The sequence below is a fragment of the Betta splendens genome, chromosome 8 (genome assembly GCF_900634795.4).
Source record: "Betta splendens chromosome 8, fBetSpl5.4, whole genome shotgun sequence".
Lineage (NCBI taxonomy): Eukaryota > Metazoa > Chordata > Actinopteri > Anabantiformes > Osphronemidae > Betta > Betta splendens.
The window spans coordinates 6,172,138-6,193,719 of record NC_040888.2 but is presented as its reverse complement, the minus strand read 5'-3'; the positions used below and the strand labels follow the sequence as shown (position 1 = coordinate 6,193,719).

The 21,582-nt window shown below is 42.1% G+C and overlaps 3 protein-coding genes across 6 annotated transcripts; 1 reads left to right on the top strand and 2 right to left on the bottom strand.

The window, feature by feature from the left end:
* Positions 1–1,624: 1,624 nt before the first annotated feature.
* Positions 1,625–16,342, bottom strand: LOC114860778 (immunoglobulin lambda-1 light chain-like). Of its 4 annotated transcripts, none has more exons than XM_055510947.1 (4): positions 16,271–16,342; positions 15,873–16,198; positions 13,214–13,247; positions 1,625–2,102 (listed from the first exon to the last, which is right to left on the bottom strand). In XM_055510947.1, exons 1-4 carry the CDS (start codon positions 16,308–16,310, stop codon positions 1,774–1,776), a joined length of 729 nt encoding a protein of 242 aa, XP_055366922.1. In that variant the 5' UTR covers positions 16,311–16,342; the 3' UTR covers positions 1,625–1,773. The 4 variants fall into 4 exon arrangements, with proteins under 4 accessions (XP_055366922.1, XP_055366921.1, XP_029015473.3 ...); XM_055510946.1 differs by lacking the exons at positions 15,873–16,198; positions 16,271–16,342 and adding exons at positions 13,555–13,877; positions 13,959–14,013; XM_029159640.3 differs by lacking the exons at positions 13,214–13,247; positions 15,873–16,198; positions 16,271–16,342 and adding exons at positions 2,866–2,899; positions 10,822–11,147; positions 11,229–11,306.
* A 577-nt stretch (positions 16,343–16,919) lies between these two features.
* On the bottom strand, positions 16,920–18,465 carry si:dkey-282h22.5 (uncharacterized protein LOC107988040 homolog). The gene is made up of 4 exons (XM_041071892.2): positions 18,317–18,465; positions 18,131–18,233; positions 17,925–18,051; positions 16,920–17,507 (listed from the first exon to the last, which is right to left on the bottom strand). The coding sequence occupies exons 2-4, from the start codon at positions 18,222–18,224 to the stop codon at positions 17,240–17,242; spliced, it is 489 nt and encodes a 162-aa protein (XP_040927826.1). The 5' UTR covers positions 18,225–18,233; positions 18,317–18,465; the 3' UTR covers positions 16,920–17,239.
* Positions 18,466–18,879: 414 nt separating this feature from the next.
* On the top strand, positions 18,880–21,499 carry LOC114861117 (tetraspanin-10). The gene is made up of 3 exons (XM_029160136.3): positions 18,880–20,273; positions 20,356–20,951; positions 21,029–21,499. Exons 1-3 carry the CDS (start codon positions 20,184–20,186, stop codon positions 21,345–21,347), a joined length of 1,005 nt encoding a protein of 334 aa, XP_029015969.1. The 5' UTR covers positions 18,880–20,183; the 3' UTR covers positions 21,348–21,499.
* Positions 21,500–21,582: the final 83 nt, after the last annotated feature.

Here is a 21,582-nt window from a genome sequence, read left to right as displayed (position 1 = left end):
GCTGTTTGCAGGTTGTAGGAAGCTTTAAGTGACTGGTTCAGTCCCAGCAGCTTAAAAAGCAGAAGAGTCTGTGAGGAGGTTTGTGTCACAGTGTGAATCACAGTGAAACATGCGCAGCAGCAGAGGTGTCCCATGTCTCACAGAAATACTGAGCACTGTCCCCTGTTTCTGCTTGTTTATTGATGAGCTGGTAATTTATGTTTGATGAGGCTTTAGAGTCAAATCTGTCTGAGGTGAATCCTGATCCAAAAGTGGGAGAACTGCGAGAACGGTAATAGTGCAGAATGTACTGAGGAGCTTTACCAGGAACCTGTTTGTACCATCTGACAACACCATCATCATCTCTCTGAATATTACAATTCAGAACAACTTGTTGTCCTTCAGACGCTGTGTGGACAGGAGGCGTCTGGGTCAGAACCTTCGCTGCATCAACATCTGTGAACAAACACAAAATAACTATGAATTCATGCATTACAAAGTCTTGACAAATCACAATAGGAATCTTACATGTGAGAGCAGTGATGAGAGCACAGAGGGTCCCCAGCATGATGTCAGTGTGTGTGACTGTGTCTCTGTCCAGCTGAGAGTGAGCAGGGTTGGTGTGAGACCAGAGTCTGGAAATACTTATAAAGACCATGAGGGAGGAAAAGTGGAGGAGGAGGAGGAGTTTCAGCACTCGACTCTATTAATAAACCAGCAGCTGCATCAATATATGTATAAAACCTATGTTTATGGTTGGTGTGATTTATTGAATGATGACTTGATGTAAATGTAGGAGGAGAATGAAGCAGAGCCACAGGCTGGAGAGTTAAGGTAACAACGGGTCAAACCTTTAAACCTGTGAGCAGCTCTGTTAGTGACAAGACTCAGGTTTAACATCAAGCTGAGTCTCTGATGAACATACAGTAAGGCTCCAGTTGAGCATCATTACGTATGAAAAAACTGCTAGTTGTTTTGATTTTATAATAACAGAGTAGGAAGTTTAATAATTATGTTTATTTTACATTAAAAGAACCAAAACATGTAACTAGTTTTCATCACCTCATAATAAGCATCATATTGTATAAAAAAACTCTCAGTTGTTGTTTTAAAAGAAATAAAGTATGATTTTTTTATTTACATTTAACTTATAATAAAATAACAAAAATCAACATGTGACTATTTTCTATCACCGTCTTTTAAAGTGAAACCAGCAGAAAGTGAAACTGAGTTTTCATCCTCCACCAGTGAAGCGTCACCTCCCAGGATGCACCTGCAAACTTCTCTCCTTAATTAGAGCTTCATGCAAATCAAGACGTCATGTGACACTTGTTATACTTTAGTTAAACTGTCTAATGAAAACTGAACCACTTTAAATCAATGTAATGTTGAAGTTCATGTGATACAGTACGTATCAAACAGTTTTAATTCAGTAAACAACAATAACTTTATTCTCTATTCTGACCTGTTGCTTTCTGTCCTCAGAGGTTAAACTCATTTACACGCAGCTATAAACACAGACATGAGGCCTGCAGCTGCTGCTGGGAAGGATGAGACGGAGGACAAGAAGAAATGTCTCACGTCTTTACATGTTTAAAGACAATACTGACGCTTCTGTGGTGAGAACAAATGAATAAAGACTCAATCGTTTGCAATCAGGGTTTTATTGAAACCTTCATCTGCTACAAAACTTCAATCCATTAAACAAACAGACACATCTGGATGAAGGAGTGAAGCTCGTGAGCAGCAAACACACACAGAGTGAAGCAGCAGCTTTGTTCAGGCCTCGTTCTGCTACTCGTCTCCAGTGGGACAGTGTGACCTGCTGATGGTCTTCTCTGAAGTCTGGGAGCCCACAGACACTTTACATGTGTAAACCTTGTTGAGGTTCCAGTCGGACGTCTGCACGTCCAGACGGCTGCTGATGTGAAAGCTCTGGTCTGGTTGCTGAACAGCGGTGCTGGTAGAGACCCCACTGCTCACTGGACTCCCAGCAGCCGACCAGGTCACATGTGCAAACGGCACAGACTGACTGGACAGACAGACCACAGAGGCTTTGTTGGACTGGAGCTCAGCACTGGACGGAGGGAAGACTGTGAGGACAGGAGCAGGAGCACTGGAGCCTGAAACAACAGGCGGCAAACGACTGGTCGTCAGCTCGTTAGTGTTTAAACGCACGAGTGTGGGAGTGGAACTGACGATAGAACAGTTACACTGATTAAAGGAAACCATCAGCGTGAAAAACAGCTGCTACATTAAAATCTCACTAATGCTCTACAGTAAAAACACAGTGTCTCCCTCTGCATCACATGAAATTATGTTTAGAATATTAAATAAATACATGTGCATCACCTTATAAAGAGAATTAAGGAAACGATTCATTTCAGTTCAATAGTGTGACATAAAATCTGCCCTGAATTTAAAAAGCTAAACAAAGTTACAATGTTTAATAAAAAGTTTCAGATGTTAAACTATTTCACATTTATATTGTTTTGTGAAAGTCAGTTGATGAAAAGTAATTTTTGAAGTTACTTTAAAAGGAAGTCTGTTTTCAAATAAAGACATTTTAATATTTTTCTTTTCTAATAATATACTTTCAGTGTCTCAGTAAAAAAGCACATTCTTGGAATATATTTCTAGAGCTATAGATAAAAATGATCTTTTTAAATTATGCTAAAAATCAAAAACTAAAAATATTGAACAAAATGTTACATTTTTTTTCTGCTGTCGTCAAAGTCACAGCTGTTTTACAGAGTTTAAATTTGTACCACTGTATTATCTAATGAGCATTTTGCTAATTTGAAGTGATACATTTACAATTAAATGTTTAAATCTACCAAACACAAGAACAGAAAGCGTCTTTTCATGCTAAATTAAAGTACTTACTTGTCACAGTCAGCTCGGTTCCTGGTCCGAATACCACAGTGGTTCAGTTTGTGCACATGGTCGTACAAAAATCTCCTGACTGTCACTAATGAGGCGAGTGGAACTGAAACATCCTGTTCACACCAACGTTCACTGACAACATCTCATCACTTCATCAGTCTGATCAGATCCACAAACTCTGCTGCTCTCGTTTCAACACGTTGGACTCTTTGGAGCTGTTTCTATGTTTCAGTGTCTGCATTGTGGTTTTGTTGTGCACTTTTATTCATTTTGCTCAGAACTGAACAGTCACTGAGGTTTTTGTCACAGTGTAAATCACAGTGATACGTGCTCATTAGCAGAGGTGTCCCATGTATGACAGAAATACTGAGCACTGTCTCCTGTCTCTGCACCTTTAATGATGAGCTGGTAATTTATGTTTGATGTTGATTTAGAGTCAAATCTGTCTGAGGAGAATCCTGATCCAAAAGTAGGAGAACGGTGACTATGATAATAGTAGAGAATGTACTGAGGAGTTTTACCAGGAACCTGTTTGTACCAATAGACATAACTCTCAGCTCTCTGAATGTTACAGTGTAGAACAACTTGTTGTCCTACAGACGCTGTGTGGACAGGAGGCGTCTGGGTCAGAACCTTCGCTGCGTCAACATCTGTCAACAAACACAAAATAACATTGAATTCTCCATCACAAAGTCTTGGCACAAAAACAAATCACAATAGGAATCTTACATATGAGAGCAGTGATGAGAGCACAGAGGGTCCCCAGCATGATGTCAGTGTGTGAATGTCCCTCAATGTCCAGCTGAGAGTGAGCAGGGTTGGACTGTGACGACCAGAGACACTGAAGCTTATGAAGAGGCTAAGGAGGAAGAGGAAGAGGAGGAGGAGGAGGAGGAGGAGGAGGAGGAGGAGCTGACATGGTCGTCACAGTTGTGAAGATTTCACATCACTTAGAGAAATCAACAAGAACAAGAAATCTACTCGTTAAAAAGTGTATTTGGTAGTTTTCATCATGTTTCTTGTTATTGTCATTATGTAAGATTTTCTCTAACTTGATTCATTCATGTGTATATATAAATATGTATTCCTTAAAAAAAACTAAACTAAACTAAAACTTTTTAAAAACTAAGTTCACTTTCATGTTCAATTATACTACGATATACCAAAGCAAAGTATAATCAAGTGATCAAGTACAATATATTTGGTTAATAATTACAGTATAAAAAGTATAAAAAAGAGGTTACTTTTTTTCTATATTTGTAGTTATACTCCAGTAAGCAATGAATGAGTTATGAGTCAGCTAAATGTGTAAGGCACATGTGCAGTGTGTAGATATTTCATGTACACATTTCAGTTTAAAGCCAATAAATCCTTGATTGAAGCCGTTGAACCATTCTTTAAGTACACAGCACTGTTGTATCTTTCCTTCAGTCTGTCATATTTATCCCTGTGACGATAACTTCATCAACTGAATTTTAGGATCACAAGAAGTTGGCTTGTTAAAATTAAGTTCTTCCATAAATAACTGAACTCTTGAACTTGTAATAATGCTCTTGTGCATTTTCCTGCAATTCTCTCCACAACATACATTTTTGGCTATTTGTGTAGGGACATACTTTGTTCCAATAAAATACTTCATTAGAGTGTGTCAGGCTTTACTAGACAATGGACCCACATGCACAGCACAGAGACGGATGGAAGTTCAAAGGGTTTAATATTTAAGCAGGTGCCCAATGACAGTAGCACACGACGGTACAGACAGGGAACAAGGCAGGGACCCAGACTGTGGGAGTATTGGTGCTAGTTTATATATTGTGCCTCTTTTGACCTTGCTCCTGCTTAATCTATGTTTACACCTGTTCTGAAGCTGGATTCTTGTGTTCAGACCTCTGCCTGCCCGACTGCCCTGCCTCAGAGCTGTGCATTTGAGTCTATCATCCAGCAAACCCTGACAAGACGTTTACTTAATAATAAAGTGTAATAATAACACAATAATTGATGAGTTATCAAAATTATGCTACAATAAACTACAGGTGTACTAGCCTGTATGTAGTACAAAAACAGTTTAGTTGTTCAGAATAGTTAGTGGTCTAGAAGTACATAATTAGTACTGTATGTACAAGTTTATGGGAGGCAGAGTCTTCAGCTGCCAAGCTCATCTCCTGTGGAACCAGCTCCCTGTTCAGGTTCGACAGGAACTCCTTTAAGATCAGGCTTAAAACCTTCTTTTTTGATAAAGCTTATAGTTAGAGATGTTCAGGTCACTGGCAATGATTGTTAGTCACAGGAACCATGTCTTAGTTAAGCTGCAATAGACATAGACTGCTGGTCCAACCATCCTGCCTGTGCTTTGTTGTTGCTTGTTGTTGCTTCTGTGCTTTTCTCTCTCTCTCCCCTCACCTCAACCGGTCGAGGCAGATGGCCGCTCACATCCAGAATGGTTCTGCTGGAGGTTTCTTTCTCGTTAGAGAGGGAGTTTGTCCTCTCCACTGTTGCTGTCTAATTGTAATTAAAGGCTTGCTGTATGTGGGATCTGTTGGGTTTAGTTGTGTAACGTCTTAAACTTACCTTGTAAAGTGCCTTGAGATAAGCTCCCGTCCGTGATTTGGCGCTATATGAATAAAACTGAGTTGAATTGAATTATTTAAAGTGTCATGAGCCTGGAATGTTCCTGTATTGTTTTCTGGTGTGCCATGTTCATTTCCTGTTTTATTTTGGTAGTGTTTCCGGTTTCTGGTCCGTCATGTCTTTTGCCCGCTTTACGTTCCTGGTCACGTGCCCTGTCAGCTGTTTTCATTCAGTAATTAGTTTCCAACATTTAAGCTCTAGCACTCACCTGTTCTGTTTGCCAGATAGTCGTTGTCAGTACCCAGTTTGTCAGCCTACACCCATATTCAAGTAGGTCCCTGGTTTTGACTCGTGCCTGTTCTGACTGTGTTGTTGTTGCCTTGTACCTCTGCTGGATATTGTGACCTCTGGTTTTCGACAATTGCCTGCCCAACTCCCGTTTTTTGCCTGCCGTTTGGATTATGACAGTAAGGATAATAGAAGTAGATTTACTTAAGTGTACTTAAATGTTATACGTTTTTTCTGAGTAAAGTTAAGAAATATACTTTTAGAATACATCTTTGATAAGGAGTTATAGTTACTCTTACTGTAATGTTAACAATACTTTTTAACTTCAGACTTAAATTATGTAAATAGGGTTTAGTGCTGTGAGCAGGTTGTAGGAAGCTTTAGGCGACTGGTTCAGTCCCAGGAGATCAAAAAGCAGAAGAGTCTGTGAGGAGGTTTTTGTCACAGTGTGAATCACAGTGATACGCCTTCACTAGCAGAGCTGTCCCATGTCTCACAGAAATACTGAGCACTGTCTCCTGTCTCTGCACGTTTAATGATGAGCTGGTAATTTATGTCTGATGAAGCTTTAGAGTCAAATCTGTCTGAGGAGAATCCTGATCCAAAATAAGGAGAACTGTAAGACTTATGATAGTACAAAATGTACTGAGGAGTTTTACCAGGAACCTGTTTGTACCAACTGACATCACTACTATCAGCTCTCTGAATGTTACAGTGTAGAACAACTTGTTGTCCTACAGACGCTGTGTGGACAGGAGGCGTCTGGGTCAGAACCTTCGCTGCATTGACATCTGTCAACAAACACAAAATAACTATGAATTCATGCATTACAAAGTCTTCACAAATCACAATAAGGATCTTACATGTGAGAGCAGTGATGAGAGCACAGAGGGTCCCCAGCATGATGTCAGTGCGTGTGACTGTGTCTCTGTCCAGCTGAGAGTGAGCAGGGTTGGTGTGAGACCAGAGTCTGGAAATACTTATAAAGACCATGAGGGAGGAAAAGTGGAGGAGGAGGAGGAGTTTCAGCGCTCAACTCTATTCATAAACCAGCAGCATCAGATAAATAAACCAGCAACAGAATCAGCTAAATTACACTTTTGTTTACGGTTGTTCAGATTGTCACAAATCCAGCATCATTGTCATGTTTTGGTCGAGTTTCCTGTTTAATTTTTGACAACCTACTGTTTGATTCCTGTTTGTGTAGGTTTACGTTTCAGTCAGTTGATGTTCTCAGATGTTCCCTATTGTTCATCATGTCTAGTATTGAAGCCACAGCCCATTGTTTGCTCACGTACCTGTCAACTCTCCAGCGTCATTACCCACTAAGTCTCTGTTCTGGTTTCTCACCTGTCTTGACTGCTCCCTCGCTTCTTGTGTTTTGACCTCTGCTGGAAACTGACCGACGGTTGCCTGATCCCTGTCTGTACTGCTGCCATCATCTATGCAACCTTTGTACCGACCTTTGCCTGTCTGACAACGCCGTTCTTCTTAAAACCTCATGAACTGTTCCCTGATTCGCTGCCGGGACCCCTAATGGGAAAGAGATCAGGGAAAGGGGAGAAGCTGGAAGGAGAAGCTGCCTATTACTGTACAAGGCCTAAATTCTTAATATTACTAGTTTATATACAGCTTCTTGGTAGAGAACTTATTTCTGTGCATATAAAAATATAGAGCTGCATAAATATGTAATAAAAATATAGAGCTGCATTGCATCTTGGTTAAAATTTAATGGAAGGAGAATTCTACAGTAACCAACAGAAACAATTACTAACCAATTGCAACAATTAATTATCATGAAGCAGGAGAAGGTCCTGACAATTTTGCTATTTCACCTTCCGTAACAGTAAAACTGTGCAGCAGATCGACATCTGACCTTCACTGTTTTATTGAATGTGGCCACACACAAAATGCCTGTTGTTTTATACTAGTGTCTTTGTTTCTTTCTTGTTTTTTCAGCCTGTGATGTCACTTCCAGTTTTTTTCCTTGTTTGTAATTAGGATAATCATATTCACCCGTGTTTTTAGGTTAGTATTTAAGCCCTAGTTTGGGTCCAGTCAACTGGTTTGTTGCATCTCTGTTACTATGTTCATTGCGCACCGTGTGTCAAGGTTTGTTTTGTCCTGCATGTCTCATGTTTTGTGTTTGTTGCATGTTTAGTGCTCTATGTAAGGTTGAGTTATTTTCCTGCTCTGCAGTGATCTTTAGTTCAGTCTGTGTGTTATTTTTGTGTTACCAGTCATTGACAATCCTGCATGTGCAGCATGCAGCATTAGTTTTGTATTTCCCTTTGTTTTATTTGCACGTAATACATTCAGCATTATAGAATTCGCTGTGCATTTTCCTCAGGAAATGGTTTATCTATTAAAATAGATGTTTGATTTAATGAAATATTGAGTCTTGTGCTTCAGGTCTTTTTCATTTTATTGTTTTTACTGTCATTATTCGATATATATATCGTTCTCTAGCTTGATTAATTTGTGTGTATATACATAAGTATTAGAGTGATTTTACTGTAAATTTAATAATTTATTTATGTGAGAATGAAATGATTGAAAAAGCTTTTCATGTTCTTAGCAGCTTATTAGAGAATGACGTACATGTAGGAAGGTTTCAGTGCCGTGAGCAGGTTGTAGGAAGCTTTACGTGACTGGTTCAGTCCCAGCAGATCAAAAAGCAGAAGAGTCTGTGAGGAGGTTTTTGTCACAGTGTGAATCACAGTGATACGTTCTCTTGAGTAGAATTGTCCCATGTCTTACAGAAATACTGAGCACTGTCTCCTGTCTCTGCTCCTTTAATGATGAGCTGGTAATTTATGTCTGATGAGGCTTTAGAGTCAAATCTGTCTGAGGAGAATCCTGATCCAAAGGTTGGAGAAGTGTGAGAATGGTAAAACCTCAAAATGTACTGAGGAGTTTTATTAGGAACCTGTTTGTACCAATAGACATAATAAGTCTCAGCTCTCTGAATGTTGCAGTTTAGAACAACTTGTTGTCCTACAGACGCTGTGTGGACAGGAGGCGTCTGGGTCAGAACCTTCGCTGCATCAACATCTGTCAACAAACACAAAATAACTATGAATTCATGCATTACAAAGTCTTCAGAAATCACAATGAGGATCTTACATGTGAGAGCAGTGATGAGAGCACAGAGGGTCCCCAGCATGATGTCAGTGTGTGTGACTGTGTCTCTGTCCAGCTGAGAGTGAGCAGGGTTGGTGTGAGACCAGAGTCTGGAAATACTTATAAAGACCATGAGGGAGGAAAAGTGAAAGAGGAGGAGTTTCAGCACTTCATTCAATTCATAAACCAGCAACAGAATCAGCTAAATTATAGGAGGAGAATAACGCAAAGTCACAGACTGGAGCGTTAATGTAACGACGGGTCAAACCTTTAATCCTGTAAACAGCTCTGTTAGTGACAAGACTCAGGTTTCACATCAAGCTGAGTCTCTGATTAATGAACAGTAAGACTCAATTTGAGCATCATAAGGTATGAAAACACTGATAGTTGTTTTTCAATAATAACAAAGTGGAATTTTAATTAATGAGGTTTCACTGACAGAAGACAACTAACAGTACTTTTCTAAAGTGAAACCAGCAGCAAGTGAAACTGAGTTTTCATCCTCCACCAGTGAAGCGTCACCTCCCAGGATGCACCTGCAAACTTCTCTCCTTAATTAGAGCTTCATGCAAATCAAGACGTCATGTGACACTTGTCGCATTTTAGTTAAACTAGAACCATCAGCCAACTTTCGTCTGCACCGTTGCCAAGCTTTATGTTAGTTTATTTATTCTTGTATGTATTATTGTATATTTTTCCTCAGCTATGTTTGTGCTGACATCAGTGGTGATGGAGACATGTCAGAAACTGATAAAAGGTCTGATTTGTGTCTCATTACCTAAATTCATTCATCCCCTACAATTCGCCTTGAACATGTGATGCTGTCTCTCATGTCCTTTATTTACACATTGAAATTTCAGGAAAGGGAATTATGCTACACTTCTTTTTATAGGCTCCAGTTCAACTTTTATTACTAATGTCCCTTCATGACTCATCAAAAAGCTCAGGGAACTGGAGTTAGGTCTCTATTCATGCTCCTGAGATTCCTGCCTAACAGACCACTGGTGGTTCTCAGGAAGCATCACACTGACCATCAGATCACGTGAAGGCTGTGTTCTGAGTCCCCCGCTTTTCTCTCTACACCCATTATTGCTTTTGCTCGACATAGTTTTAACTCCATTGTGAAATTTGCAGATGACACAGTGGTGGTGGCGCTGATCCAGAGTAATGATGAGACAGCTTATCTGGAGGAGAAAGCAGAGCTACTGGTGGACTTCAGGACACAATGAAGCATCAGTTAAGCACACAGCACTGTTGCATCTTTTCTTTAGTCTGTCTTATTAATCACTGTGATTTACAGCTCCATCAGTTATAATTGTTTAGCTCACTTTGGTGGCCTGGTAGCGCAGTAGAGAGAACACGGGTTGGAAGCAGAAGGTCCTAGGGGATAGGTCCACAATGTGGGATCAATGAAATTCTAATATTTTTATGAGTTGATATGAGTTATCAAACGTATACTACTTCACTAAAATCTATAAACTACAGGTGTACTAATAGCATGTATGAAATAGACTAATAATTTAGTTGTTCAGTACAGTTAGTAAAGGTACATACTGTACTTAGTATGTGCAAGTTCATTTAAAGTGCATTTTAATGCAGTTAATAGTGCATAAAACATGACTAATTCTGTGCATAAAGTTTACTTTTTATACTTTTAAAATATATTTCAAGTGAACTTTTAAGGACTGAAAAGTGTGACAATTTGGTCTAAAGAAGATTTAAAAGAGCAAACTCGTATGATATCAGATTCACATAAGTGTATTTGTATACATTTATTCGCCAAGGGATTATATTTACTGTATTTTTACTGTAATTTTAACATTATTTTTTGTTTATATGAGAATGAAATGATGTAGAAAGGTTTTAGTGCCGTGAGCAGGTTGTAGGAAGCTTTATGTGACTGGTTCAGTCCCAGCAGATCAAAAAGCAGAAGAGTCTGTGAGGAGGTTTTTGTCACAGTGTGAATCACAGTGATACGTTCTCTTTAGCAGAGTTGTCCCATGTACAACAGAAATACTGAGCAGTGTCTCCTGTCTCTGCACGTTTAATGATGAGCTGGTAATTTATGTCTGATGAGGCTTTAGAGTCAAATCTGTCTGAGGTGAATCCTGATCCAAAATAAGGAGAACTGTAAGTATGGTAAAACCTCAGAATGTACTGAGGAGTTTTACCAGGAACCTGTTTGTACCAACTGACATCACTACTATCATCTCTCTGAATGTTACAGTGTAGAACAACTTGTTGTCCTACAGACGCTGTGTGGACAGGAGGCGTCTGGGTCAGAACCTTCGCTGCATCAACATCTGTCAACAAACACAAAATAATGTTAAATTCTGTTAATGTTAATGTTAAAGTCTTAACACAAATCACAATAGGAATCTTACATGTGAGAGCAGTGATGAGAGCACAGAGGGTCCCCAGCATGATGTCAGTGTGTGTGACTGTGTCTCTGTCCAGCTGAGAGTGAGCAGGGTTGGTGTGAGACCAGAGTCTGGAAATACTTATAAAGACCATGAGGGAGGAAAAGTGGAGGAGGAGGAGTTTCAGCATTCAACTCTATTCATAAACCAGCAACAGAATCAGCTAAATTATAGGAGGAGAATGATGCAGAGCCACAGGTTGGAGAGTTGAGGTAACGACGTGTCAAACCTTTAAGTTTGTGAGCAGCTCTCTTAGTGACAAGACTCAGGTTTCACATCAAGCTCAGTCTCTGATGAACAAACAGTAAGACTTGAGCATCATAAGGTATGAAAAAACTGATAATTATTTTTAATAATAGCAAAGCCGGAAATTCCATTAGGTTCATGAGGTTTCACTGACAGAAGACAACTAACAGTACTTTTCTAAAGTGAAACCAGCAGCAAGTGAAACTGAGTTTTCATCCTCCACCAGTGAAGCGTCACCTCCCAGGATGCACCTGCAAACTTCTCTCCTTAATTAGAGCTTCATGCAAATCAAGACATCATGTGACTCTTGTTATACTTTAGTTAAAATGTCTAATGAAAACTGAACCACCAGAAACTTAAAAATCCTAAAAAAACTTAAAAAAAAAAAAAGTTAAAGCGATGTAATATTGATGTTTATGTGATACGTATCAAACAGTTTTAATTTGGTAAACAACAATAACTTTATTCTCTAATCTGACCTTTTGCTTTCTGTCCTCAGAGGTTAAACTGTCTAATGAAAACTGAACCACTTTAAATTGATGTAACGTTCTTTGTCATGTAAAACGTATCAAACAGTTTTCATTCAGTAAACAACAATAACTTAATAATAATAATCTGACCTGTTGCTTTCTGTCCTCAGAGGTTAAACTCTTCATTTACATATTATAAATACAGACATGAGGCCTGCAGCTGCTGCTGGGAAGGATGAGACGGAGACAAGAAGAAATGTCTCACGTCTTTACATGTTTAAAGACAATACTGACGCTTCTGTGGTGAGAACAAATGAATAAAGACTCAATCGTTTGCAATCAGGGTTTTATTGAAACCTTCATCTGCTACAAAACTTCAATCCATTACACAAACAGACACATTTAGACTGTGAGGACAGGAGCAGGAGCACTGGAGCCTGAAACAACAGGCGGCAAACGACTGGTCGTCAGCTCGTTAGTGTTTAAACGCACGAGTGCAGGAGTGGAACTGACGATAGAACAGTTACACTGATTAAAGGAAACCATCAGCGTGAAAAACAGCTGCTACATTAAAATATCACTAATGTTTTACAGTAAAAACACAGTGTCTTCCTCTGTATCACATGAAATTATGTTTAGAATATTAAATAAATACATGTGCATCACCTTATGAGGAGAATTAAGGAAATGATTCATTTCAGTTCAATAGTATGACATAAAATCTGCCCTGAATTTAAAAAGCTAAACAAAGTTACATTGTTTAATAAAAAGTTTCAGGTGTTAAACTATTTCAGATTCATGTTGTTTTGTGAAAGTCTGTTGATGAAAAGTAATTTTTGAAGTTGATTTAAAAGTAAGTCTGTTTTCAAATAAACATTTTTATTTTCTGATAATATTCTATCAGTGTCTCAGTAAAAAAGAACATTCATGGAATATATTTCTAAAGCTATGGATAAAAAATGATCTTTTTGAATTATGCTCAAATCAAAAGCTAAAAATATTAAACAAAATATTTAATTTTTTTTCCTGTTAATATTTTTAACCATCAAAAAACTTAAAGACAGATTTTTTTGCTGTTGTGAAAGTCACGGCTTTACATATTTTAAACTTTGTACTACTGTATTATCTAATGAGCATTTTACTAATTTAAAGTGATACATTCACAATTTACTCTTTAAATCTACCAGAAACAAGAACAGAAAGCGTCTTCTGAGGCTAATTTAAAGTACTTACTTGTCACAGTCAGCTCGGTTCCTGGTCCGAATACCACAGTGGTTCAGTTTGTGCACATGGTCGTACAAAAACCTCCTGACTGTCACTAATGAGGCGAGTGGAACTGAAACATCCTGTTCACACCAACGTTCACTGACAACATCTCATCACTTCATCAGTCTGATCAGATCCACAAACTCTGCTGCTCTCGTTTCAACACGTTGGACTCTTTGGAGCGGTTTCTATGTTTAAGTGTATTGATTGTGGTTTTGTTGTGGACTTTTATTCATTTTACTCAGAACTGATCATTTTGCTTAAAACAGTCACTGAGGTTTTTGTCACAGTGTGAATCACAGTGATACTCTCTCTTTAGCAGAGTCGTCCCATGTCTCACAGAAATACTGAGCAGTGTCTCCTGTCTCTGCACGTTTAATGATGAGCTGGTAATTTATGTTTGATGAGGCTTTAGAGTCAAATCTGTCTGAGGAGAATCCTGATCCAAAGGTTGGAGAACTTTCAGAATGGTGAAACCTCAGAATGTTCTGAGGAGTTTTACCAGGAACCTGTTTGTACCATTGGACATGGTAATTGTCATCTGTCTGAATGTTACAGTTCAGAACAACTTGTCCTACAGACGCTGTGTGGACAGGAGGCGTCTGGGTCAGAACCTTCGCTGCATCAACATCTGTCAACAAACACAAAATAATGTTAAATTCTGTTAATGTTAATGTTAAAGTCTTAACACAAATCACAATAGGAATCTTACATGTGAGAGCAGTGATGAGAGCACAGAGGGTCCCCAGCATGATGTCAGTGTGTGTGACTGTGTCTCTGTCCAGCTGAGAGTGAGTAGGGTTGGTGTGAGACCAGAGTCTGGAAATACTTATAAAGACCATGAGGGAGGAAAAGTGGAGGAGGAGGAGTTTCAGCGTTCAACTCTATTCATAAACCAGCAGCATCAGATAGATGTGTTTCACTAATCTAAACTAAACTTAACTAAGTGTTATTAATGGTAATTCTGACTTTGAATCACATCCATGTTAAGTGTATTGATGTTTACTGTAGGTGTTTATTATCCGGAGATGCTGATTTACAGTTTTTGCCCATTGCTTAGACACAACAACTCACATATCTACCAAAAGGAAACACTGCAATCAAAACTTAATACTCTTTTCTAAAAATCTAATTTTTCCAACAAAACCTTATACACAAGCTCCATTTAAATCACCCTTTCACATCACCAGCAACACACTGATGAACTTTATGTAAAACACTCCAGGGCAGGTATAAAACTGTGAACTGGTTCTGGTTGTTGAACAAATCATGGACCAGAGCTGCACGCTGGAAACTGACACAAACCTGCTGCTGTGGTCTGTGCTGCACAGCTGCATGTAGTGAATGGGACCTAGTGAGAGTGGCCCTGATTTCATGTGATGCACGTCTCACACTCGTCCTCGTCCACGTTCACGCCAACGTCCAACTCCTCTCTCTTTGCCCTTCTCTCATTCTGACTCTCATTGCCTCCATGTTTGCATAGTTCTCCACACGTCTGACCTGGGGCCTGTTTGTAGCGCTGAGGCTCAGACTGTTTGGTGTTGTGTTTTTTGTGCAGGTGTTTTCAGGTGTGTGTGTGTGTGTGTGTGTGTGTGTGTGTGTGTGTGTGTGTGTGTGTGTGTGTGTGTGTGTGTGTGTGTGTGTGTGTGTGTGTGACTACAGTTGCCAGATGAGCACTGCTTTTTGAGTGTTTTCCCAATGATAACAGGGGATTTTGGTTTTGAATAAAGTGTCTAATGTAAGAAAAAGTGTGTAGTGTTTCGCAATAAGTGTGTTACAAAAATGAAAAAAAGTGATGTTTAGGCTGCGGTTACACTGTGTTTAACACTGTGCCACAACAAGTTTAAGTTTTGAGGCTTCGGTCTAAGCATTCACTGTGTAAACAATAGATAAAAACTGTAAAAGAATGTGTTGTTTCACTGGACGACTGCGTCAAAGCTGTACTCAAACTGTAAAAAATGTTCTGTTGATTTTGTTAATTAACATTTAACATAAAATATATAGAATATATTCCTGATGCTTGACTTAATTTTTCTTCAAAGAATATTATCAGATTATTATCTAATAAACATTTTACCCATTTAAGATGTTGATGCAAAATGAAATAATGTAGAAATGTTTTAGTGCTGAGAGCAGTTTGTAGGAGGAGGAGCTGACGTGGTCATCAAAGTTCTCCTTCAGCACACGTTAACAATTATGGAGATTTTAAATCACTTATTCAAATCTACTCCTAATAAGCCACAAAGCAGATCTGATGTTGTTTCTATTTTAAATAATTTAAATATCTACTACAATAAATGCTATATTAATGTTGTTTTTAAATTGTTTAGGTTAATGAAACATTCAGTGTTAACCTTCAGGTTTTCATCATGTTTCTTTGTATTGTAATTTTTTATAGATAACTTGATAACTTGATTAATTTATGTGCATTTACATAAATTATAAATTTAAACAACAATATTTTATAAGTTATATATGAGTTTATGTGGGAATTAAAGGATTTCTAAAGGTTCCAGTGCTGTTTGCACGTTGTAGGAAGCTTTAAGCGACAGGTTCAGTTCCAGAAGTTTAAAAAGCAGAAGAGTCTGTGAGGAGGTTTTTGTCACAGTGTGAATCACAGTGATACGCTCTCATCAGCAGAGTCGTCCCATGTCTCACAGAAATACTGAGCAGTGTCTCCTGTCTCTGCACGTTTAATGATGAGCTGATAATTTATATTTGATGAGGCTTTAGAGTCAAATCTGTCTGAGGAGAATCCTGATCCAAAGGTTGGAGAACTGTCAGAATGGTGATAGTAGAGAATGTACTGAGGAGTTTTACCAGGAACCTGTTTGTACCAACTGACAACATTACTCTCTGCTCTCTGAATGTTACAGTTTAGAACAACTTCTTGACCTACAGACGCTGTGTGGACAGGAGGCGTCTGGGTCAGAACCTTCGCTGCATCGACATCTGTCAACAAACACAAAATAACTATGAATTCATGCATTACAAAGTCTTCACAAATCACAATAAGGATCTTACATGTGAGAGCAGTGATGAGAGCACAGAGGGTCCCCAGCATGATGTCAGTGTGTGTGACTGTGTCTCTGTCCAGCTGAGAGTGAGCAGGGTTGGTGTGAGACCAGAGTCTGGAAATACTTATAAAGACCACGAGGGAGGAAAAGTGGAGGAGGAGGAGTTTCAGCATTCAACTCTATTCATAAACCAGCAACAGAATCAGCTAAATTATAGGAGGAGAATGATGCAGAGATGCATCAGATGGAGTTGTTTCACTAAACTAAACTAAACTAAACTAAACTAAACTAAACTAAACTAAACTAAACTAAACTAAACTAAACTAAGTATTGTTAATTGTGACTTTGAATCACATCTATGTTTAGTGTATTGATGTTTAGGGGTTTATTGTCAGAAGACGCTGATTTCATGATTTTTTGTAAGACAGTATTTAAAAGGTTTTAGTTGTATTAATTACTTAATGTTAATGTTGAGAGATTAATGTAGATGTAAAACAATCTGTCTGGCTCTGTTTGCATGCAGAGCCACGAGTCACAGTTTTACTCACCTACACCATCATACAGATCACATGACAGTTCACCCTTTCATTTGCATGTGTGAGGACATGATGCAGGTGCGTCCTGGAGACGGAGGGGGACGAGATGGTTCACTGACAGAGCGTGAAGAATCAGACGAGCTGCTTTTTTAATTTGCATCAATGTCCTTTTCAACTAATCTGAAAATTACTGATGATGTCATATGTCATGGATGTATAATATCCATATATTGTATTACATCACAAGTCAAGACAGTTTTTTTAGCCATTATTTTTATAGCCAACAGGATTAGAGTAACTGGAGAAATGCTGCCACCTGGCGGTTGTAAGTGTCGTTGCACACATAGAAACACTTGTATTTGTACATTTGAGTTTTCTTTATCTGATCTTTCTATCTCTCTCATTTTTTACACATCACCCATTGTTCTATTACACCAGATCTAGGCTCTGCCCGGCCTCCTCCTCCTCGCTCTCATCGTGAGGACCCTCCTGTCAGGAGACTTCATCTGTGCTCGTAGCGGCGCCCTCAGGCCGCCGCCGGGGGGGGTCCTGGGCGCGGGACGGCGAGGAGCGGGGAGCCTGCCGTCGCTCAGCTCGTCCACGAAGGCCTCCACGCCGTCCAGCTTGGCCGCCAGCCTGCCCAGGTCGCCCTTCAGACTGTCGAAGCGCCTGTAGAGGTCTCCCAGGGCCTCGGACAGGGGCCGGATTCTGGGAAAACGGGGGCGAAAGACAGACGGTGACAGCAGAAAACACCGGCAAGCGCGACATGTTGGTGTTTCCAAGTGAACCTGGCAGCGGCAGCACAACAAAACCACAACATGCGCTTGAGCAAATGCAGCATCTGGAGGAAACATCAGGATGACACGTATAAAAGATGAAAAGGCAGCGATTAAAGTGTGAATCAACTGCAGGCCAGCTGAGCGTACGCTCACACACCCACACGCCTGAGCTGTTGGTACATCTATTCCCCAGAGTCAATGACTCTGAGTCACTTTTGGATCAGAACCATGGACAAATGTGATCATGGATCACGTTCCTGGCCCTGACGGACCCTCCCCAGAGTTACATAAGCGGTAGTAGAGACATCACAGTGTTTGTTTGCGTGCTGGCTTCTGGATGACCCACCTGTTGTACTCGGGGAGGACGGACGCGTGGTCGTTGATCAGCAGCTCCCTCACCCGGGTCACGATCGCGAACTTCCAGTTGTCCAGGACCTGAGTGAGGTTGGAGCACTTCCTGCTGCTGCCGGGATCTGCGGAGGACGGAAAAGCTGCCGCTCACTGTCACGTCTGCACAGTGAGGTGAGTGAGTGTATCACACAGCACTAGGACCTTTGGGGTTCCACTGTGGGGCGTCCTGCTTCCACCGCTGGGCTCCACACACTGAGATGATGGCGAACAGAACCAGAACCGCGTGCGTGTCCATCTTAGTCACCTAATAAATAAAATAAATCCAACATGAGCTCATTTAAACACATACGGCAACATTAATTCAATCCAACTGTGACTGAAGTCTACCTTTCTATAAGGTAAATAAAGAAGTCCAAACCCAGTGGTTCCCCCTCAGGTCACAGCCTCAACCCGTCCGGTCCTCCAGCAGTGAGACACTGAGAACCATGGAGTGGGCAGCACTTTTATAAGAGGCCCCCACCTGCTCCCACCCTCTGGTGATGCTGCTCCATCAGCATGTCAACACATCCCTGCCGTGGAAGCCAGGCTCTCGTCACGTGCCTCCGCCCCGGTCCGAGTCCGGAGCAGTGGCACCAGAAGCCGGTGGTCCCGATGATCCCATCACTCCTACTTCATGCTTCCCGTGAGCACTGAGGTGTGTGTGTGTGTGTGTGTGTGTGTGTGTGTGTGTGTGTGTGTGTGTGTGTGTGTGTGTGTGTGTGTGTGTGTGTGTGTGTGTGTGTGTGTGTGTGTGTCCAAGAATTCCTGCCGTCTACTGTAATTCAATCTGTTCCACATCTGGGCAGTGACAGACGGAGCCAGCAGCGATCTGAGCTGTCAGCAGAGATCAGAACCCGAGTTACACACACATGATGATCGCAAAGATCAGGGTTTATAAAAGATAAGACCCATAGAAGAGTCTGTCCTCAGCTCATCAATTATTTCTAATCTCTTCCACTTCATTTGTGAGACAGACTTTATCCATTAATTATCTGGACGGGTCCCGGGCGGAAAAAGCACATTTTCCTCTGTTTCAGCACTCGGCCTTGTCAGCTCTGAAATGAAATACCTTTTGTTGCATGGAAATACAGTTCAAAGTCTGCGGATACGTGGCCAGTTCATCCACTTCACCAAGGACACGAGTCTAAATGTTACAGTATTCACTTGTTGAAAACAAGTTGAGTTGAAGACGCGGTCACGCTGCTCCCGAACGCGCTCGGCGCTCATTAGTGAGGACACACTCTGTAATCGCGGTGACGACGCAGCATTTGCTCCCGGCTTCGTCAGACGTTTGTACGGATTCACGGACCCGCGGGCCACATCTGGAGCCCGGCAGCGGCTTCCTGCAGCCACGTCCAGCGGAGCCGGAGGAAAGAATGACGGCGGCCGATGCCGGAGCCAGGACGCGCTCTGCTTCTTGTCCATGTCACATGTTGGTGTGGACTCAGCAGCTCAGCGCTTCCTAATGAATTTAACAAAAATTTGGGGATTTGTGTGATTTTTGCACCATATTGTCATTCTCATCTGTGGCAAGAACTTGACTACACATTACTATCGAATGCTGGACATCAGATGTAATATTGAATGCACTGTGTTGCAATGCTGGGCGGAGGTTTCACACTCTGACTGATCCCAGTCTTTCAGGGAGAACAGATTCTGTTTCATCACTCCCGTCTCAGCTGACCCGAAGCCCAACAGCTTCAACCGTTCCCCTGACGCTGCTTCTATTTAATGAGCTTTGATCTTTTAAAGCATGTCGCCTGTTTGTTCTGCAGCGATAAAAAAACAAAAAAAAAACCAGTTCACTCCCAAGAAGCCTTGGCCGGATTAGAAGAAAACAACTGGTGCCGTGTGGATTCAGGATAGATGGACGGGTGACGTAACGTCATCAAAAGCAGCTCTGGCGTCTGCACAGCTTTCATCTCAGCCCTGGATCATAAATCCGTCCTCATTTGGGCCACGATAATGGCAGCTGTTGAGCAACGAGCAGACACTTTCACAGGCATCTGTGCGAAACGAGCGAAAGAAACAGACCAGCGTCTCATAGACCTCTGCGGGGCCTCAGCGGCAGCGTCTAATCCCCTCGCTGTGACTCTCACATGATGCTGAAATCGCCCGGGGGCCGAGCGCTGCAGCCGCTCCGCCTCAGCCTCACGTGCTCTGCTCCGACCGGAGCAATGCGGCACCGCTGGTCCACGGAGCGGCTGCAGGCGCCATGAGGAGCTGCTCGGTGCCGGGCAGATTCCCTCGGCTGTGGCCGAGGAGGATTGACGCGCAGCACGAGTCCAGCCCGCTCCTTCCCAAGGTAAGGGTCCGGGTGGAGGTTCTGTTCGTATGTGGGTTCTGTTGAGGCTGCGGTGCTGATGTGAGGTCCTGTGGGTCCAAAGGCAGGTTCTGCGAAGGAGGGTGCTGCGGAACTGGCCAGCGTGTCCAGTGACTTCCATCGAACCGGGTCCAACTATGGGCAGAAGGGGTCGGAGGTTCTGTTTGGGGGGACCCGGCGCCGCTACAGCTTCTCCCTGATCGACTACCTCCTCAAATATTTCCTGGTTCTGTGCACTCTGTTGTTCACGGTCCTGGGCCTGCTGGTTCTCGGCCTGGGGATGTGGGGCCTCATCAGCAAAGAGTCGTTCGCCCGGGAGAAGATAGGCAGCATCGGTACTGACCCGATGCTGGCGCTGCTGGCCCTGGGCCTGCTGCTGGCGCTGCTGTGCCTGTCCGGCTGCGTGGGGGCCCTGCGCGACAACTGCTGCCTGCTGAGGCTCTTCTCCGCTCTCGTGCTGGCGCTCGTCGCGGCCGAGGTGCTGGCGGCCATCTTGGCCTACGGCCTGCGGGCCCAGATAGGAACCTACCTGCGCGCGGGCATGATAGCGGCCATGACGCGCTACCAGGACGACCTGGACCTGAGGTTCATCACGGATGAGATCCAGACCAGCCTGCAGTGCTGCGGCGCCGACACCTACCGCGACTGGGAGGTCAACGTGTGAGTAGAGCGACCGGGCCGGACCCGCGGGGGACCGCCGCCGAGACTCAACGCTGGCCTCTGCTTCTGCCCCACAGGTACTACAACTGCTCGGCCCCGGGGGTTCTGGCGTGCGGCGTGCCCGCCACCTGCTGCGTGGACCCGCTGGAGAACGGCACCGTGTGGAACTCGCAGTGCGGCGTCGGGGCCCGGCTCCTGGACGAGTTCAGCGCTCAGAGCGTCATCTTCCTGGGCGGCTGCCTGGGCGGGATCTCCCGCTGGATCGAGCAGCACCAGAACCTGATGGGAACGGTGGCCCTCGTGGTTCTGGGAGTCCAGATTCTGACTCTGTTCATAACTTCGCGCCTGCTGGACAGCATCCAGTGGCGCAGGTTGGTTTATAGCATGGAGAGTTGAAAAGAGTAGCTTTAACAGGCTCTGCGTCCGGCCTGTAGAGAACAGACTCCAGAACCATATGAAAAAAAGTCTAAAGGCTCAGATCGCACCAACATAATCATTATCATAAATAATGCAATTCCATCAAAATGTATTTCTGTTCTAGCTGTCATGAATCAACTACAGGCAAAGTTTGTACAGTGTTTCCCAAAATGTTGAGGTTTTCCTTGAAGTATAACAGAAAATAATGAAAAGA

Bases quoted from the DNA above. Each gene is read 5' to 3' on its own strand.
- LOC114860778 (XM_055510947.1), bottom strand. From the start codon at position 16,310: ATGCTGGGGACCCTCTGTGCTCTCATCACTGCTCTCACAT. The intron at 16,199-16,270 runs GTAAGATCCTTA...GTTTGTTGACAG, and splicing joins TCTCATCACTGCTCTCACAT to ATGTCGATGCAGCGAAGGTT. The intron at 13,248-15,872 runs GTATCACTGTGA...TGAACCACTGTG, and splicing joins ACGACTCTGCTGATGAGAGC to GTATTCGGACCAGGAACCGA.
- si:dkey-282h22.5 (XM_041071892.2), bottom strand. From the start codon at position 18,224: ATGGACACGCACGCGGTTCTGGTTCTGTTCGCCATCATCTCAGTGTGT. The intron at 18,052-18,130 runs GTCCTAGTGCTG...CGTCCTCCGCAG, and splicing joins CCCACAGTGGAACCCCAAAG to ATCCCGGCAGCAGCAGGAAG. The intron at 17,508-17,924 runs GTGGGTCATCCA...CCGTTTTCCCAG, and splicing joins GTCCTCCCCGAGTACAACAG to AATCCGGCCCCTGTCCGAGG.
- LOC114861117 (XM_029160136.3), top strand. From the start codon at position 20,184: ATGAGGAGCTGCTCGGTGCCGGGCAGATTCCCTCGGCTGTGGCCGAGG. The intron at 20,274-20,355 runs GTAAGGGTCCGG...GTGGGTCCAAAG, and splicing joins CCAGCCCGCTCCTTCCCAAG to GCAGGTTCTGCGAAGGAGGG. The intron at 20,952-21,028 runs GTGAGTAGAGCG...TCTGCCCCACAG, and splicing joins CGCGACTGGGAGGTCAACGT to GTACTACAACTGCTCGGCCC.